Source organism: Hypanus sabinus, chromosome 23 (assembly GCF_030144855.1).
Source record: "Hypanus sabinus isolate sHypSab1 chromosome 23, sHypSab1.hap1, whole genome shotgun sequence".
Classification (NCBI taxonomy): Eukaryota; Metazoa; Chordata; class Chondrichthyes; order Myliobatiformes; family Dasyatidae; genus Hypanus; species Hypanus sabinus.
In genome coordinates, this window is record NC_082728.1 from 62,915,174 (window position 1) to 62,936,595 (window position 21,422).

The following is a 21,422-nucleotide window of genomic DNA, read 5'->3' on the forward strand; positions in this document are numbered from 1 at the left end:
CCCGGTATAAAGGCGATCGAGGCCTGATGCTCGGCCTCAGTCTCCAGGACATAGTATGATGGTCACTCCCTGCTGGTTCCTTCTTCCAGTCAATAAAAGTCGATATCTCACCTTACGTCTCAGAGTGAGTTATTGATGGTGCATCACTATGAAATTCATCAGCCTCGATTGGAACTTAGTCAAGGTGGCGCTAAACGACAACTCCGGAAACAGCTCTAATTCCATTTTTAATATCTCTATTTTTCCCTTTCAGGGTTTTTTTGAGGGCCCTGACCTGGAGTTACACACTGACTTCAGTTCTTTGCGGGAATGGGACCCACTCTCAGGGTGTCATGACTGGCCGTTATCTGACATGCCGAGGGTTCGGCCTAACAGTTCGGCCTGCCTTTGGAGGCCTGGAATCTCGGGGCTCTGGAGATGGGCAGATCGAAGGTCGGTGTCCCGGACCAGTATGTCGTGGGAGCTGCAAGATCTTTTGCTGTGTGCCCAGAGACCTGAGATCTTAGGGCACAGAGCTCAGAAAAAGTGATGCAATGGACTTCCAACATCATAAACTAGCAAGTTGTTTGTTATGTCTCCCTTCTCGCTGTGGAACGGAGACATCTCTTTCTCCATTAGAGAGAGAGAGAGAGCCTGTGGAAGTCGAATACTGGGTGAATGTGTAGTCTTTGGGGAGTACTGCAGCTCTGTGTTCTTGCTGTCGCTTTTGCTGCACGTTTCAGTGCTTGGTGCTTTTTTTTGCCAGTGGGGGGAGGGGGGATCACTGCCACTTGCGCGCGGGAGGGAGGGGAGCTGGGAGGGGGGGACTTTGGGGTTCTAACGGTTAACTGTCATTCATTCTTTGGGGCACTCCTGTTTTCGTGGATGGCTGCAAAGGAAAAGCATTTCAGGATGTATATTGTATACATTTCTGTGACATTAAGTGTATCTTTGAAACCTTTGAAATGGCAGAGCAGACTCATTGGGTCAAATGGCCTAATTCTGCTCCTATATTTTATGGTATTTTGTGTTGTGCGTTTATTACGTCATGTGGGTTAGGGAGTGTGGAAGCAAATGAGCATAGTTACGCATTCACATTTTGTCTTAGTTAATTTAGCGTCGTCTAGTTGAGTGGCAGTGAGCCACGAGGTAATTTCAATAGGTTTCAATTCGACGTGCCACAGGCTCACTCTCTCCCTCCCTAATAAGGGAAAACGAGGTGTCCCCATTTCACCGTGAGAGGGGAGACATGACAAACAACTGGCTGATTTACGGTGTTAGAAGTCTGTTGCATTGCTTTTTCCCGGCTCTGTGCCCGAGGAACTAGGGTCTCTGGGCACACAGCCAGCTCACTGCTTCTGTGACACACCAGGTGGCGGCACGGCCTCGAATCCGTCTGCGTCCGGAGCCACGGAAATCCGGCACCCTGAGGGAGCACCGGTCTACCAGGCCGCCACCTCGACATATCGAAAAGCGGCTGGTCGTGAGGCCCTGAGAGCGAGGCCCATTTCCGCAAAGTCAGTGTGTAACTCCAGGTCAGGCTCTTCAAAAGAACCCGGAAAGGGGAAGGAAGAGATATGAGAGATAGGAAGAGAGCTGTTTCCAAAGATCAAGCAGTGGTGTTGCCACTGGGTGCCATCGTTCTCCTTCTTTTGCGTTGATGCTCCTTATGCTAATTTGAATACTAATCACTCTCAATTCACTATATTGTTAATTTAGTTCTTATCACTGAAGGTTTCATAATAAAGGATCGAATGTACTTTTTTCCATTGGGAAATGGGTTATTTTGAAGCTGGTGATACAGTGTGAGCTCCTGTATTCTGTCTCTCAGTCAAGTGAGCACTATGCAGGCACAGAGGAAGTGAGACTCGAGGGGCCGAATGGTCTATTGTCTATTGAGATAAGCTGCAAGCCCATCGTCAGGCAGATGAGTCCGTTTGCTAGATAAAGGGCATTCATGCTGGGACACCTGGAGGAGGATACTGTTTACTCTCCTTGGCTACAGGGGTTTGCTGGGTTCTGACCAGGACTAGAACCTGGGGGACATCACTCTGGTGTGGCCCGGATATTTTATTGACTGAAAGACTGCAGTTTATACACCAACTGGCTAATGTAGACACAGTGAGCTGAACTGAATGACTCTAATACTGCTCCCCAGTTACGTACAGAAAGATAGCAACTGAACACCATCTCCAATGACTAATGGCCTCTGGTCACAGACAGCAGAATACAAAATGAATTTATGGCCATGAGCCAGTCCTCATCAGGGGAACAGAGGAAATGGGAATGAATAGCTTTAAACTCCTCGGCATTAACCTATCAGGATCCGCCCTGGGATCAGCATCAGTGTCACCACAAAGAGGGAAATAGCACCTCTACTTTCTTAGAAGTTAGCAAAGATTTGGCATGTCAGCAAAACCTCTGACAAACTTCTAGAGATGCACAGTGGAGAGTATCCTAAATGATTGCATCTCATGCCGAGGAATGGAAAGGGCTATGGAAAGCAGTGGGATGTGGCCCAGTCCATCACAGGCAAAAGCCTCCCCCCCCCCCACCAGCACTGAGTACATTTACTAACCATCTCCTCACTAATACCATTGGGCAAGAAGTACTGAGGCCTTAGCTGCAGGCTCCTGAGCTGACATTCACTGCAGCTATGAACTAATTCTCTTACCTACAGACTCTTTACAACTCATGTTCTCAGTATTAATGTTTTTATTTACACAGCTTGTTTACTTTTGCACATCGGTTGTTTGTCAGTCTTTGTTATGTACAGTTTTTCATAAATTCTTTTGGAGTTCTTTTTTAACCCCGTACATGCCTGCAAGAAAATGAATCTCAGTGTAGTATGTGGTAACATACATGTGTACTTTGAACTTTAAAATTGAACTTTATTTTATTGTTTCTGCACTTTCAGTGACATTGCCACACTTGATCCATACGGATACTGTAAGATCGTAGGCAGAATTAAAGAGATGATCATCCGTGGAGGAGAGAACATTTACCCTGCGGAATTAGAGGCATTCTTGCACAAGTATCCCAAAGTACTTGAGGTGCAGGTATGTCCTGGGGGGGGGGGGGGGGGAACTTTAACCATGTTCCTGCAAATGTTGCACTAACATCAGAAAGACAACGGTCACCACCAAGCTATGGATAAGCACACAGTGAGTGAGGGTGTAGTGGTTAGCACAATGCTTTACAGTGCAGGCGAGCTGCCGCTGCCTGTAAGGAGTTTATACGTGACCCCGTGGGTTTCTTCCAGGTGACACAGTTTATTCACACATTCCAGAGGTGTACCAGTCGGTCATTGTACAAATATCCTGAGATTACGTTAGGATTAAATTGGAAGATTGCTGGACAGCAAGGCTCAAAGGACTGGAAGTCTATTCTGTGCTGAATGTCAATCAAAACAGTGCAGTTGCTGGTGGTCTTTAAAATAGACAAGTCAGCAGTCGGGAGCTAAGACCAAAGAGAAGTCATGTGGGCCTTACCTATGATCCTAATAGGGGAATGCACACACTTGTTTGAAAGTAATAGGTCAAATTGATGTGGTATAATGTTATAATGATGTGACATAGGAACAGAATTAGGCCGTCTGGCCCATCAGATCTGCTCCACCATTCAATCATGGCTCATCCTTTTTTCCCTTCTCAACCCCACTCCCCGGCCTTCTCCCCGTAACCTTTGATGTCATGTCCAATCAAGAACCTATCAATCTCTGCCTTAAATTCACCCAACGACCTGGCCTCCACAGCTGCATGTGGCAACAAATTCCACAAATTCACCACCCTCTGGCTAAAGAAATTTCTCCGCATCTGTTTTGAAGGGGCGCCCCTCTATCCTGAGGCTGTGCCCTCTTGTCCTAGACTCTCCTTCCATGGGAAACATCCTTTTCACATTTACTCTGTCTAGGCCTTTCAACATTCAAAAGGTTTCAATGAGATCCCCCACCATCCTTCTAAATTCCAGTGAGTACAGACCCAGAACCACAAAACATTCCTCATATGATAACCCTTTCATTCCTGGAATCATCCCTGTGAACTTCTTCTGGACCCTCTCCAAAGCCAGCACATCTTTTCTAAGATGAGGAGCCCAAAACTGTTCACAATACTCAAAGTATCCCACGTCACCTAAAGCATTATCTTTGAAGTAAAGGTCAGGGGTACAAACATACGATCCAAAAGTAAGGAAGCAGTGGTAAACATTTCTATCATGAATCAAGCTTCATATGGAGTTTGTGCCCAGTGCTAAGCATGACTGATTGGAGAAGGTACGAAGGGGATTCTGCAAGAATGGTGACTGAGTGTGGAGTTTGTGAAACTTATAAGTATTCTTCTGATAAAGAGAATGATATTGATATTGGTCATAACTTCGTTTTGCATGTCATCCAAATGTATCAGTACACTGAGCTAACTTCTACTTTACAAAAAGACCACTCGACAACTTGATGGCCAAAAGAGCATCTTTATCTGGGTCGGCAAATGATATTTACAATACAGAGGCTCCCAGGTACCTGGTGCGGCCTGGGTGGAGGAACTATATACAATGCATTCTGGGAGTAAAAGAGCGGAAGTAAAGACCCCGCCAACCCCGGATCCCGCCTCTTACTACCAACAGCTCCCTGATTAGTATTAACTTACTTTTAATAATACTCACATTACAACACTTCTCCCCCTTTAAAATCCAACATTCCCCAAATATAGAACTGGGAAATAAAAACAGTGTTATCATTAACACCTAAAAAAATGGCAAATTCAATATTCAATCTAACAACAAAAGAAACTATCCAATTAAAGATTCCGTCTGTCAGGAGGTTTGCGAGGGCGCTGCGATCTACGCAGTACCCCGTGACCCAGCAGGCACTGCTGGTGAGGATGTTTTGGGTGGATCTGGTGCTGGGGACACGAGAGGGGTCTGTGTGTCCAAGTGAGAATGTCCATCCTCTTGGGGAACCCCGACCCCTCTGCCAGCGTCTCTCCCTCTGGCAAAGTCACTGGTGGACGTGCTTCCCCAGTACTCTGTCTCACCATTGGAAACTCCATGGAACTACCTCTGAGTCAGTATCATGACGCAGGCGCGCATGGTCCTGATGCCTGCGGAAAACACCCCCTTCAGTCAGCCTAACAACACAGGAGACTGGACCACTCCACTTAAGAATAACCCCAGGTAGCCATTGCTGATTGTTACTACTGCTGAGATTTCTCACATAGACATTGTCATCCAGTTTTAACTGTCTCTCTCGCGCATGTTGATCATGTCCCTCCTTCTGTTTTTCCTGCTTTCTCTCCACTTTTGCCTTCGTGTCCAGGCGCAGCAGGTGCAACCTTGACTTGGGCCTACACCCCATCAGCATCTCTGCTGGAGTACGTGTAGTCGTAGTCTGTGGAGTGAGGTGGCACTTAAACAGGAAACATAAAAGCCAGGTACTAAGAGAGTCCACTGTCTCCGCTTCAGGCCTTCCTTCACTGTCTGAACAGCCCGCTCAGCCAAACCGTTTGAGGCTGGGTGGAAAGGGGCCGTCCGAATGTGACGAGTGCCATTCTGCTGCATGAACTCGCCAAACAGCTCACTGGTGAACGTCGGGCCATTATCAGTGACCAGAGTGTCAGGCAACCCGTGGACTGCAAACACTTGCCTGAGTTTGTCTATGGTTGAGGGGGCTGTGATGTTGCTCATGATGTGAGCTTCGATCTATTTGGAATGTTCATCCACCATTACAAGAAATACCTGCCCCATACAGGAGCCAGCAAAGTCCAAATGTAGCCTACACCAGGGGTAGACTGGCCACTCCCATGGGTGCAAAGGAGCTGGTGGTGGTGTGTTCTGATTGGTCTGACATTGCATGCACCTTGTTCTCCAGATCCTGATCCATTTTTGGCCACCAGACGTAGGAACTTGCAAGGCTTTTCATTTGAGACACCCCTGGGTGAGTCCCGTCTTGACTTGAGACAGGACTGGGTCCCTCCCTGTCCACTGCTGATCTGGGTCACCTTTACAGGTGTCTCTGACAGCCTCTCCAATGAAAACACAGTCTCTGGAGGCACATATGTAGTAACAGGTGTCTCAGGTAAAGGGAGTCGACTCAGCGCATCGGCGTTTGCATTATCTCCACCCGCTCTGTACACAATAGTATACTGGTAGGCTGACAATGTGAGAGCCCAATGCTGTATCCCGGCTGAGGCTAGCAGTGGGATGCATCTGGTCTCTCTAAAAAGGCTCATCAGTGGTTTATGGTCTGTTTAAATTGTGAATACACATCCATAAAGGTACTGATGAAAGCGTTTGACCACAAAAACAATGGCCAGACCTTCTTTGTCTAGCTGTGAATATCCCTTCTCAGCAGCCGTCAGGGTACGTGAAGCAAAACCAATAGGCTTCTCTGAACGGTCCTCCATTACGTGTGAGAGAACTGCCTCGACTCCACAGGGTGAAGTGTCGCATGAAAGGGTGATCTCCTTGTCTGGGTCACAGTGAACAAGCAGCTTCGCTGAGTGGAGAAGCTCTTTCACTTCCTTGAAAGCTTCCTCCTGCTCTTCACCCCACCGCCACTTAGTATCACCAGCCTAGCTTCAACCTTCTGACCCCCGACTGAAAAATCCACATATAACACCCCTGAATGAGGTATGGGCTGCCCCGTATAGGTCCTGAGTTTGAGCTTAGACGGTCTGTGTCCTCCTGTAGGTCTCCTTATTAATGACTGATGCAGTAGCCCCTGAATCAATCTTAAACTTAATGTCCTTTCCCCTGACATAATATGGTTCAGGTGGTCCCTCATCCATTTCCACTCCAAACATGTTGTGGGCACACGCTGCCTCTCCGTCTGCTTCTCCCAGGTGGTGTGAGGCTGCCTGAGCCTGTTGAGCTTTCCCCTGCCCAGGCTTAACCTCACCCTTTATGCTCCTGCACTTTTTAACGAAATGTCCCTTCTTGCTGCAAGCATGGCAGAGTATCTTTGAATTTACAAACATTTGCATAGTGCGTTCCTCCACACTGAAAACATTTCACCCGCTTTTCCTGTCTCCCAGTCTCCCTCCTGACGTGGAGCACTGCTGCCGACTGCGATCCCCCCCCCCCCCCATTTCCTGTCTGTATATCCTTGGCATTATCAGCAGCCAACTCCATGCCTTGGGCAATCTGTAGGGCTGCCTTGAAAGTCAACGGTGGGGTTTCCCCCAACTAGCGGCATTGTACGGCGTCATTATTAATGCCACATACTAATCTATCACGGAGCATGTCATCCAATACGGCTCCGAAATCGCAATGCTCCGACAGCTGCCGAAGCCCAGCCACAAAATCGCCCACAGACTGACCTGGCTTCCGGACATGGCTGCGAAACTTGAACCACTGAGCTATCACCGAAGGCTTCGGATTGTGGTGGTTCCCCACGAGCTTGACCAGATCGTCGTATGGAATTCCGCCCGGTTTCCGCGGCATGGCTAAGTTCCGTATCAGCTCGTACGTCTTTGCCCCACACACACTCAGGAGAATAGAGCGTTTCTTAGCCTCCACAGTAATTCCATTAGCACAGAAAAAGTGGCCCAACCTTTCCTCGTACTCCAGCCACTCCTCGAACACACTGACCATTCTGAAAGTAGCCATCCGAACACGAGGCTCCTTGCCCATTCACAGCTCCTGATTGAAAACAGAACCGATCCGTCCACAGAACCAGTTTACCTTGTCACCAAAAATATGTGGTAATTTCTACTTTACAAAAGGACCACTCGACAACTTGATGGCCAAAAGAGCATCTTTATCTGGGTTTGCAAATGATATTTACAATACAGAGGCTTCCAGGTACCTGGTGCGGCCTGGGTGGAGGAACTATATACAATGCATTCTGGGAGTAAAAGAGCGGAAGTAAAGACCCCGCCAACCCCGGATCCCGCCTCTTGCTACCAACAGTTTCCCGATTAGTATTAACTTACTTTTAATAATACTCACATTACAAGACTAATGCTAAGGAAAACAGTAACAGATTGGCCAACGAAGTGTTGCAGTTACAGAGATAGTGCAGTGCAGTTAGATAGCAAGGCAGTTTATGAGATCAAGACTCCTTCTTATTGAACAAGGGGAGCAATTCAAGGGTTACAACACCAGGATAGAAGTGGTCCTTGAACCTGTGCTTCCAAAGTCATAATTAAAGTAAATATACTATCAAAGTACATAGATATCACCACTAACTACATTGAGATTCATTTTCTTGTGGGCATTTACAGAAGAACAAAGAAAAACAATCAAATTTATGGAAAACTATCCTAAATAATGACTGACCAATGTATAAAATAAAACAAGTTATGCAAATAAAATAAATGATGGTGAGAATGTGAGTTATAGAGTCTCTGGTTGTAAAATCAGTCCAGATTTGAGATGAGTGAAATTATCCATGGCCAATGGTTACAGGGTAATAACTGTTTTTGAACCCCGTGGTATGCAATCTACATGGAAATATCAAAATTAGCCTGGATGGTGGATGCTATTTTCCTGGTTAAGCTCTCTTTGTAAATATGCTCTCTAGTGGGGAGGGCTTTTCCTGTGACGGACTGGGCTGTATCCATTTCAGGGCACTGGTGTTTCCAATTGGTGCATCTTCTACCAGATGGGGGGGGGGGGGGCCAAGAAGGAAGGTCCAGGATGGTAGCTGATTATGGTAGCTGCTTTACTAAGGCAGCAAGAAGTGTAGGCAGATCCCATGGAGGGAAGGCTGGTTTCCATAATGTGCTGAGATGCGTTCACAGCTCTCAGCACTTACTTGCAGTTGTGGGCAAAGCAGTTGCCATACCCAACAATATCCAAGAATAACATTCACGATAGGTTTTCTTGGATTAGTTACAGAGAAACTTCTTTCTCTGGCAAGAAGTCAACAGCTGATAATTATCAATTGAATGGAAAAAGAGTTGGAGGTGAAAGGAAACTTTATTTCTTTACGACTTTACAAAGGGAACTGGATTAAAGTGTAAGGTTCAGAATAATTTCAGGGCTGGGGTAAAGTTTACAGGAGTTGGTTGAAGTTGCAGCTCTTTCAGTGAATCAACACAAGAATAATAGGACAAATAGTCTCCTATCCAATAAAAAAGTTTTCAACTTTAGTCTAATGATTATTGAAACTACATTGTGATGCACTGACTCTATTGTAGGCAAGTGAGATGAGGAAGTCTAGGCACTAAAGCTGAATGAAAGAAGTGGACCAAAAGGCCTCTTTCTGTGGTTCTATAAATATACGTGAAATGCAATATTTAAATTATTTTAACTTTAGTTACTTCACTGAGATTGGAGAAAAATACAAGAATGGTACTGGAGGTTCCATTTTGACACTGGCGACATGATATACTGTCAGCACAACATGCCGAGAGCTTTACTCTGCACCTAACTCTTCTTGCCCTGTTAAGTCTGTTTCCGAGCAATTGCCAGACGTAAAGGAATAGAAGCTAACTATTCAGTCTTGAGCAGTCCACCGTTGAGAAGAATTGAAAAGTAATGACGAGATGATTGTGTAAAGCCAGTATTCTTACAGTTCAGTAAGTGGTTAGAGATCCAAGGACTGATTAATGGGAGCTATATGTACCTTTTGTTGGCAGGTGATTGGAGTTCACGATGACAAGATGGGAGAAGAGGTCTGTGCCTGTGTGAAACTGCACGATGGGACGGAGTGCACTGCTGAGGAGCTCTGGGCCTACTGCAAAGGACAGGTACAAGGAACACCCGGGGATTCTACTTGTGTGACAGCTGAAAATGTTATTGATGAACACTGTGCATTCAGGGCAGGCTCAATAGGACACACAGTCAGAGGCTGTGCTGCATTTGTTTGCTTTAGGAGGGTGTGTCGGAGTCGGGCACTGACAATTGATTGTTCAGGATTTTCAAGCAATTAAGTTGGATCAGGAGAGTCCCAAGTTCCAGAATCTCCAATTAACATTTCCACCCAAGACTTAGGAAATTTAACCCTTAAAGTTCTTCCTTGTAAATAGAGAGGTAAAGTCTCCTGCCTTTGAGGAGGGATTGGGGATTGGAATGTTAATTACCAAATGATCAGGCAGGTCTTCACACCAAAAGATCCACACTGGTCTGTAGCAAGTAAAGGTTATTACCTGCAGATTGTATCATGTACTGTGTGGATCTCCGTGACAGAATGAATACTAACAAATAGTTCTACTGGGAAAGGTTGATATTCACTGCAAGGTGATTTCACCAAAGCTCCCACATCTAGTCACTTCTCTTCTCCTTAATTAGGGAGAAAAGGTGTGTTTCAATTTTCCAGCCTTTGTCTCCCGCAGATCGCCCACTTCAAAATACCACGATATATTGTGTTTGTGAAGGATTTCCCTCTGACAGCCAGTGGAAAGGTATGTACAAAAGGATCAATCTTTAAAAAGAAGCAAATCGTTTCTAATAACTTACAATGAAAAGGATTAATATGTATTTATATCATTAAGCATTGACCCTACAATCCATAAAGTGATGATATATGAAGTGAGAGGTTTAGATAGGGAGGGCAGTCTTTCACCCAGAGTTGGGAAATTGAAAAATAGAAGTGAAAGGTTTAACAAGAGCCTGCGGGGTAACAGTGGGTTGGAGATGTATGGAACCAGCAGTGAGAGGAAGTGGTTGAGACTGATTGAAAATCAAGTTTATTATCACTGACATAGGTCATGACATACCATTGTCTTTCTCAGCCATCTCATCTCTGCAGAAGAGATTGCATCTCTCCCATCAAAGGTAGCTGCTATTATGGATTACCCACTCACCTTTCACATACAAAGCATTGCCCTGAAATGAACAGTAGACAACCCTGGCAGCTGGGACCCATGGTGTTCACAGACTTCTGATGTCCTGATGCATTGGCATTGTTGAAGCTGCAAGGCGATTGGCATTTCCTAGCATTTGCACCAAAGTGTATGTGGTAAAGTCACTGTTCTGGTGTTGGCTGTAGCCATGGCCATGCGTGTAACCTATCGAGTGTTGAAAGGCCTCGACAGAGTGGATGTGGAACAGATGTGGTGGGGGAGTTTAAGACCAGAGGACACAGCCTCAGAATACAGGGATATCCATTTAAAGCAGAGATGAGGAAGAATTTCTTTAGCCAAAGAGCTGTGAATCTGTGGAACTTTTTACCACAGACAGCAATGGAGGCCAAGTCATTGGGTATATTTAATGTAAATTTTTGATTAGTCAGAGCATTAAGGGTTATGGAGAGAAGGCAGGAGATTAAGGCGAGAGGGAAATGGCAGAGCAGACCCAATGGGCCAAAAGGGCTTATTCTTCTCCTATATCTTATGGTCTTATATACTGGGGGTGAGAACGTGGAGGAGAACAGTTGGAGATATGGCATCAAGAGTTGGGGAAGGTGGTGAGGTGGGAAGTGGGAGATAGGTGGTGATGATGTAATTGAGTGCCAAGGCTAAAAATGTTGAGAATGTGCTATTTAGTCTGATTTGGACGTTGGTAACTGGTGCAGCACGCCGGTGGGTAGTGCTGCTGCTTCAGCCTCAGAGAACCAGGTTCAATTCTCAGTCTGGTTTTGTACATCACTGTGCATTAGCCTTTGTGTAGGAGGTGGTGGGAGATTTGTGGTGAGGTCACAGGACTGTGACGGAGAATGGGCTGCAGAGAGAGGTGTGGGAAATGGAATGGGAGAATTCTGGCAGAAACTCCCTGGGTGAGTGACCTCCTTTATGGTTACAGAAGAAATCCGATCTGGTCAGAATTGTGGGGAATGTCTGTATCTGAATTTTTACAAGGAGGACTATTCTAATTTTTGTTGTTACAGATTCCAAAATATAAACTGAGGGAGAACCTTGAACGGGAGCTGAAGTTGCGGCCTGAGTGACAAAGAACACGGAGGAGGTCAGCGAGGGGTTCCTGTCATCCGTGTTCATCATTCCCAAGCAGGGAGAACTATCTGTTATAACTCACCGGTGTTACCAAGGAACGTGGGGTTCAGACTTCCCCACCATGAACTCAGGAACACGAAGTAGAAGCCATTCAGCCCCTCGAGCCTATTCTGACATTCAATTAGACTATGCCCAATTTGCATCTTAATAACATTCAGCTTCTTAATCATTTGTACCTTTCACAAACAAAAACCTGCTGATCTGAGCAGAGAAACCTATTGAATCTAACAAAAAAATGCCCTTTGTGTGAAAAAAGAATTTCTGTCCTGAACAGGCTTGCTGTAGTTGCAAGTTATATCTTTACCCTGACTCACTCACTACAATTCATCCATAACTATACTCTCAATCTCTTTCATAATTTTATCTTAGATCTCCCTTTAGCCTTCTGAGCAATTTGTCCCTGCAGCTGAACTCATTAGCTCAGACGTCATTCTGGCAAAATCCCTCTACCTCTGTACTCCTTATTTGTAGAGAACATTGCCCCCTTTTGGAGCAGGGCTTGTTGCAGACAGTCCAATTACCCACATTAACAGGGCAAGTACATTTTAGAATTACCAGGAACAAAACTGGGATACAAAGTCTCTGAATCGGTGTATAGGGTTCCTTACATTGTCAGGAAAAGCTGGAATCCTGATACAGAAATGAGAATGGGATTGACTGGGATTGACAACATGTCCTAATCATGTCATGCCTTATTTTAGAAAATCTAATAGCCCTGTTCCTGGAACCACAACTGGAATCATTCCATAGATCTTCTGCTGACTACTCCTATACGGCAGCTGATCTAATCTACTTAATGTACTCCATCCAATTATAAATTTGATGATTTATAATTGCAATATGATGAACTTTGATCTGCCATTTCACTCAGCAAGGACTTATCCAATCCATTAATGAATTGCGCATCTTACACCGGAGCCATTTTAACATGAATTTGAAGATCATTTCTGGCCTATGACACCAATCTCTCACTGTGTAACTTAACATGGGCGGGCTCTACCCCATGACAAGTCTACCATGTGCGAGGCTCAGATTGGATTGGGTTTCAAAAGATGATTTTCCTTCACCATAGATCAAATTAGGATTGGCAGTGGTCAGGTTGAATTTTAATTTTCAATCAGAGGAGTCCTCAGTCCTCAGTCATTGTGATTGTTCTATTGTAACAGATATTTGCTGGAACAGACACCCTACCTTTAGCCTACACAACCCTGGACCCAGCCATTTCACAGAATCTACCCATGATTCCTCCCCATCACCCAAGGAAAATCAGTATAAATTCACCCTAGTGCCCAAAGTGAATAAACAAACTTTCAGTGTAACGTTCAGCAATTGTTCCCTTTCATGTAGAATAGTGGTTGCCAACCAGTCGATCGTGATTGACTGGTTGGTCTTTGAGACTTTCTCAGTAGATCCCAAAAAAATGAAAAATAAATACACAAGTACTGTTGAGAGATTGTTTCCGGGTTGCGGGGTTTTAGTTCCGTTCTTTCTGCCCAGTGCGCATGTGTGTAGCTCCCCCGCCACACACTACACAGTGTACTTCAGTGGTCCCCAACCACCGGGCTGCGAGTCAGCTGCACCTTTCCTCATTCCCTGTCACGCCCACTGTTGAACTTGAATGCACGCGAGTTCATTACACACGCAAAGTCATTACTCATGCGAGGTCATCAGTCGCCTAAATGCAGTGATACCCTAGCGCCAGGGATCACTGGTTGGCCTCGGATAACCGGCGGCCTCACGCGGCCGGTGTGTGTAAAGTGCCATTGCTACCGGACTGGAGCACGGACAGAGGGACGCTAAACCTGTTTAGCACACCGAATGATCATGGGGAACCCGGCGCTAAAATATTCACAGACGACCTAATTCGGGCTCAGGGTTCCGTAAGTAGCAGAGCAGCTAAAGCACTGTGATCTACCGAAACAAACTTTTGTCGGCCGATAGATCCTACAAGGGGGGTGGGCACACGTCCTAATGCACCCCTCGCTCACTGGGTCGCTCTGTCCGGACTGCGACCGCCGCAGCCCTGGCACGGGGACCTCCGGCCCTGACCTTGTCCTCTCACCCCACCTACGACCAGCCGCTCCTGGCCAAGGCGTCTGGCGGCGGGCGGGCGGGAGGCTGGAGTTCGGGCCCGGAGGCTGTCTAATGAGGCAATGAAGCACACAAAACTGCTTCGGTACCTTGAGTCCAATCACCCTGCACTTAAAAGACAAACCCGTCGAGTTTTCTTGAGCAGAAAAAAGATGAGCAAGCGGGACAGAAGCTAAGTGCTGATAGCCATGAAAACTAAATTGTGGAATAGACTGGACATAAGGAACCTGCTTCGAGTATCTCTGTATTCCCATCGTGTTTAACACCCCCCCACCACCCTGTCAGCCGGTCCGCAAGAATATTGTCAATATTAAACCAGTCTGCGGTGTAAGAAAGTTCAGTGACCCCTGGTGTACATACATTACTTCTGGGTTGCGGGGTTTTACTTCCGGCCTCCTCTGCCCGTGCGCATGCATGTAACTAACCAATTTAGTAGGCGGATTTTGCCTTTCACTAAGGCCGAGGTAGAGGATCTTGGGCTTAACAAGGTTGGTGACCACTAGTGCAGAATATTGGAATGTGACCAATTTGCAATGCTGAAGGTTTAATTTATTCACCTCATTTTCTCAATCATCTCAGTCAGCTGAAGAAAATGCCAGATCACTGTCAGTTCGGGTTGTTCAGTCAAGCCTTGACACAGGCTTCCAGCCAAAACCTTCTGATTTAACAACTCGGCATAATGGAGATCAGAAAGGTGGGCATTACCTAATTTTAATTCACTACCCATTTCACCAGCCAATTAGTTATAACTTCTAAAATATTCGTACATGCACATATTTAGCCAAAAAACTCGATTTTTAATAATATGATATTGATTAACAGAGATGCCTAACCAGAAAGATTAACTCTGCTTTGCATACACCACAAGCATGTATTCATCTACAAGGGCACTTAAGATTCAATGCCTGAGCTTAACCAAAAGCCAAAATTATAACTTCATATTTGCATAATGTTATATGTTTTTTCAAATCATAAGAAATTTCATGCCAGCTAAGTAGTGTTAGTTCTATATAACCAGCTTCTCATATGTGGCTTCAACTAGTGCTTTACTGAAAACTATAATCACTTGTTCTTTTTATTTGGGATTAAATTGTATAATTTCACATTTTACAATCATTTTGATCTGAGTTTATATAAAATAAAATCAATTCACTAACCTACTTCATTTTTGGTGTCCATTCCAACTTGCAAATTAATCTCAGTGAGAGCACGAATATATTAAAGTGAACATAGACACGGACGTGGCCCTTTTGCTCTTTGTTGTGCATTGGGTTTAGTTCATCTTTGCCAGCACACAGCTAGCTACAAGGTAGCAACAGTTCCCAATCCTTCTTGCTATGTAATAGATCTTGCCGGTAAATACCGAGGAAAATGAAACCAGAACAGGATGAGGCTGCGCTCTATTTAATGCTTTATAATCAGTGCCAATCACACACTAGCTGCATTTATGGAAGTCACTCTGGGGAAAAAATGTTGTCCAACTGGAGTCAACAAGGACACATTGCTCAATACTGACCACCAACAGATAAAATTCAACAGGAACACATTGCTCAATACTGACCACCAACAAATCAAATTCGACAAGCACACATTGCTCAATACTGACCACCAACAAATCAAATTCAACAGGAACACATTGCTCAATACTGACCACCAACAAATCAAATTCAACAACCACACATTGCTCAATACTGACCAACAAAAAAATCAAATTCAACAAGCACACATTGCTCAATACTGATCAACAACAAATCAAATTCAACAAGCGCACATTGCTCAATACTGATCAACAACAAATCAAATTCAACAACCACACATTGCTCAATACTGACCACCAACAAATCAAATTCAACAAGCACACATTGCTCAATACTGACCACCAAAAAATCAAATTCAACAAGCACACATTGCTCAATACTGATCAACAACAAATCAAATTCAAGAACCACACATTGCTCAATACTGACCACCAACAAATCAAATTCAACAAGCACACATTGCTCAATACTGATCAACAACAAATCAAATTCAACAAGCACACATTGCTCAATACTGACCACCAACAAATCAAATTCAACAAGCACACATTGCTCAATACTGACCACCAAAAAATCAAATTCAACAAGCACACATTGCTCAATACTGATCAACAACAAATCAAATTCAAGAACCACACATTGCTCAATACTGACCACCAACAAATCAAATTCAACAAGCACACATTGCTCAATACTGATCAACAACAAATCAAATTCAACAAGCACACATTGCTCAATACTGATCAACAACAAATCAAATTCAACAACCACACATTGCTCAATACTGACCACCAACAAATCAAATTCAACAAGCACACATTGCTCAATACTGACCACCAAAAAATCAAATTCAACAAGCACACATTGCTCAATACTGATCAACAACAAATCAAATTCAAGAACCACACATTGCTCAATACTGATCAACAACAAATCAAATTCAACAACCACACATTGCTCAATACTGACCACCAACAAATCAAATTCAACAAGCACACATTGCTCAATACTGATCAACAACAAATCAAATTCAACAAGCGCACATTGCTCAATACTGATCAACAACAAATCAAATTCAACACACACATTGCTCAATACTGATCAACAACAAATCAAATTCAAGAACCACACATTGCTCAATACTGATCAACAACAAATCAAATTCAACAAGCACACATTGCTCAATACTGATCAACAACAAATCAAATTCAACAAGCACACATTGCTCAATACTGATCAACAACAAATCAAATTCAACAAGCACACATTGCTCAATACTGATCAACAACAAATCAAATTCAACACACACATTGCTCAATACTGACCACCAACAAATCAAATAAAACAAGCACACATTGCTCAATACTGATCAAAAACAAATCAAATTCAACAAGCACACATTGCTCAATACTGATCAACAACAAATCAAATTCAACACACACATTGCTCAATACTGACCACCAACAAATCAAATAAAACAAGCACACATTGCTCAATACTGATCAAAAACAAATCAAATTCAACAAGCACACATTGATTAATACTGATCAACAACAAATCAAATTCAACAAGCACACATTGCTCAATACTGATCAACAACAAGTCAAATTCAACAAGCACACATTGCTCAATACTGACCACCAACAAATCAAATTCAACAAGCACACATTGATTAATACTGATCAACAACAAATCAAATTCAACAAGCACACATTGCTCAATACTGATCAACAACAAGTCAAATTCAACAAGCACACATTGCTCAATACTGTTCAACAACTAATCAAATTCAACAAGCACACATTGCTCAATACTGATCAACAACAAATCAAATTCAACAAGCACACATTGCTCAATACTGACCACCAACAAATCAAATTCAACAAGCACACATTGCTCAATACTGACTACCAACAAATCAAATTCAACAAGCACACATTGCTCAATACTGACCACCAACAAATCAAATTCAACAAGCACACATTGCTCAATACTGACCAACAACAAATCAAATTCAACAAGCACACATTGCTCAATACTGACCACCAACAAATCAAATTCAACAAGCACACATTGCTCAGTACTGACCAACAACAAATCAAATTCAACAAGCACACATTGCTCAATACTGATTAACAACAAATCAAATTCAACAAACACACATTACTCAATACTGATCACCAACTAATCAAATTCAACAAGCACACATTGCTCAATACTGATCAACAAATCAAATTCAACAACACACATTGCTCAATACTGATCAACAACAAATCAAATTCAACAAGCACACATTACTCAATACTGATCAACAAATCAAATTCAACAAGCACACATTGCTCAATACTGATTAACAACAAATCAAATTCAACAAACACACATTGCTCAATACTGTCTACCAACAAATCAAATTCAACAAGCACACATTGCTCAATACTCTTCAACAACAAATCAAATTCAACAAGCACACATTGCTCAATACTGATCAACAAATCAAATTCAACAACACACATTGCTCAATACTGTTCAACAACAAATCAAATTCAACAAGCACACATTGCTCAATACTGATCAACAAATCAAATTCAACAAGCACAAGTTGCTCAATACTGTTCAACAACTAATCAAATTCAACAAGCACACATTGCTCAATACTGATCAACAACAAATCAAATTCAACAAGCTCACATTGCTCAATATTGACCACCAACAAATCAAATTCCACAGGCACACATTGCTCAATATTGACCACCAACAAATCAAATTCAACAACCACACATTGCTCAATACTGACCACTAACAAATCAAATTCAACAAGCACACATTGCATAATACTGATCAACAACAAATCAAATTCAACAAGCACATTGCTCAATACTGATCAACAACTAATCAAATTCAACAAGCACATTGCTCAATATTGACCACCAACAAATCAAATTCAACAACACACATTGCTCAATACTGATCAACAACAAATCAAATTCAACAAGCACACATTGCTCAATACTGTTCAACAACAAATCAAATTCAACAAGCACACATTGCTCAATACTGATCAACAAATCAAATTCAACAAGCACAAATTGCTCAATACTGATCGACAACAAATCAAATTCAACAAGCACAAGTTGCTCAATACTGATCAACAACAAATCAAATTCAACAAGCACACATTGCTCAATACTGTTCAACAACTAATCAAATTCAACAAGCACGCATGGCTCAATACTGATCAACAAATCAATTTCAACAAGCACACATTGCTCAATACTGATCGACAACAAATCAAATTCAACAAGCACACATTGCTCAATACTGTTCAACAACTAATCAAATTCAACAAGCACACATTGCTCAATACTGATCAACAACAAATCAAATTCAACAAGCTCACATTGCTCAATACTGACCACCAACAAATCAAATTCAACAAGCACACTTTGCTCAATACTGATCAACAAATCAAATTCAACAAGCACACATTGCTCAATACTGATCAACAACAAATCAAATTCAACAAGCACACATTGCTCAATACTGACCACCAACAAATCAAATTCCACAGGCACACATTGCTCAATACTGTCCAACAACTAATCAAATTCAACAACCACACATTGCTCAATACTGATCAACAACAAATCAAATTCAACAAACACACATCGCTCAATACTGATCAACAACTAATCAAATTCAACAACCACAAATTGCTCAATACTGACCACCAACAAATCAAATTCAACAAGCACACATCGCTCAATACTGACCACCAACAAATCAAATTCAACAAGCACACATCGCTCAATACTGATCAACAACAAATCAAATTCAACAAGCACACATTGCTCAATACTGATCAACAACTAATCAAATTCAACAAGCACACATTGCTCAATACTGATCAACAACAAATCAAATTCAACAAGCACACATTGCTCAATACTGATCAACAACAAATCAAATTCAACAAGCACACATTGCTCAATACTGATCAACAACAAATCAAATTCAACAAGCACACATTGCTCAATACTGATCAACAACAAATCAAATTCAACAAGCACACGTTGCTCAATACTGATCAACAACTAATCAAATTCAACAAGCACACATTGCTCAATACTGACCACCAACAAATCAAATTCTGTATGGTTCTCAGCTCAGAACAATGTATTTGGCTAGTTCAGGGAAGTTTATCATACTACATACAACATTCTAGGGACACACAGGTAAGCAGAACTTCTATCTGAATCTATGTAACTCACAGGTAGGAAGCTGAATCCTGCATAGCTCATGATCCTGTGGTGAACTACATATACCCATCTGGACGCGCCCCCCACTGACTGCTCCTGTGGCTCCTCCCACGGACCCTGGTATAAAGGCAATTGGAGACATAGCCCCGGCCACAGTCTCCAGGATGTTGTGTGGTGGTCACTTGCTGCTTGTTCTTTCTTCCAGCCAATAAAAACCTGTATCTCGCCTCACTTCTCCGAGAGTTATTGATGGTGCATCAGATCCCTTACAACTTTAAGTTGTATCACAACCTGCACACTTTTACAGATCAACAAGAACCGTTAAGATACTGAGCTTCAGGCTAAACTCTGGCACATTTTTATACAGGTGGCTTGAAGAATGTATTTCAGCACTCATGGCATGAATGCTTTGGCCTATGGGTTGCCACAGTTAACCAATTCCACATTGCACAATCAGAAATTATGAGATGATGACTCAACAAAAACATTACATTTCAGACTTGATATTTCAAGGATGTTGGCTGCTGAGGAAAGATCATTGAGGAATGAGTTGAGGAAACAAATCAACCTGATGGTTGAGGGGTAATAACTGTTCCTGAACCAGGTGGTGTGTTTCCTGAATCTCCTGTACCTCCTTCCTGATGGTTGAGGGGTAATAACTGTTCCTGAACCAAGTGGGGTGGTTCCTGAGGCTCCTGTACCTCGTTCCGGATGGTTGTGGGGTGATAAAGTGGAGCATCTGGTGGATTGGTGTGAGAAGAACAACCAAGTCTGAGCATGGACAAGACCAAGGAAACCATTGTGGACTTCAGGACAGTGCAGATGAACCGCCCCCTCTGCAAATACACAGCTCGTCCGTAGAGAGTTAACTGCACCAACTTACTGGGTGTTCACATCATGGATGACTGTAGTACCATAAGACATGGGAACAGAATTAGGCCATTCAGCCTTTCGAATCTGCTCCACCATTCCATCATGGCTGACCCCAGATCCTACTCAACCCCATACACCTATCTTCTTGCCATATCCTTTGATGCCGTGACCAATCAAGAAACTACCAGCTTCTGCCTTAAATATACCCACGTACTTGGCCTCCACTGCAGTCTGTTGTAGAGCATTTCACAGATTCACTACTCTCTGGCTAAAAAACAACCCTCCTTACCTCTTTTCTAAAAGGTCACCCCACAATGCTGCGGCTGTGTCTTCTAGTTCTGGAGAAAGCACCACCATAGGAAAAATCCTCTGCACGTCCACCCTATCCAGTCCTTTCAACTTTTGGTAGGTTTCAATGAGATCCCCCCCACCACCCCCATTCTTCTAAATTCCAGTGAGCTCAGGCCCAAAGCTGCCAAATGCTCCTTATATGTTAACCCCTTCATTCCCAGAATCATCCTTGTGAACCTCCTCTGGAGTCTCTCTAATGACAACACATCCTCTCTGTGATACAGGGCCCAGAAGTGTTGACAATACTCCAAGTGCAGTCTGACTAGCGTCTTATAAAGGTTCAGCATTATCTCCCTGCTTTTATATTCTATTCCCCTCGAAATAATGCCAACATTGCATTTGCTTTCTTTGCCACAGACTCAACCTGTAAATTAACCTTCTAGGAGTCTTTCATGAGGACTCCTGTCCCTCTGCACTTCTGATGCTTGAACCTTCTTCCCATTTAG

General features: G+C 43.3%; 1 protein-coding gene across 4 annotated transcripts in view; it reads left to right on the forward strand.

Moving 5' to 3' along the window:
• The window catches only part of acsf2 (acyl-CoA synthetase family member 2), a 980,331-nt gene extending 965,213 nt beyond the window's left edge, over window positions 1-15,118 (forward strand). For 2 of the 4 annotated variants that reach the window (XM_059948996.1, XM_059948993.1), the window contains 4 exons: window positions 2,897-3,038; window positions 9,555-9,665; window positions 10,251-10,319; window positions 11,744-15,118. In XM_059948996.1, the coding sequence (XP_059804979.1) occupies window positions 2,897-3,038; window positions 9,555-9,665; window positions 10,251-10,319; window positions 11,744-11,803 (382 nt within the window). In that variant the 3' untranslated portion in view covers window positions 11,804-15,118. Of the gene's footprint in view, window positions 1-2,896; window positions 3,039-9,554; window positions 9,666-10,206; window positions 10,320-11,743 lie in introns of all 4 variants that reach the window. The other 2 variants (XM_059948994.1, XM_059948995.1) reach the window with 2 other exon arrangements.
• The last annotated feature ends 6,304 nt before the right edge of the window (window positions 15,119-21,422 follow it).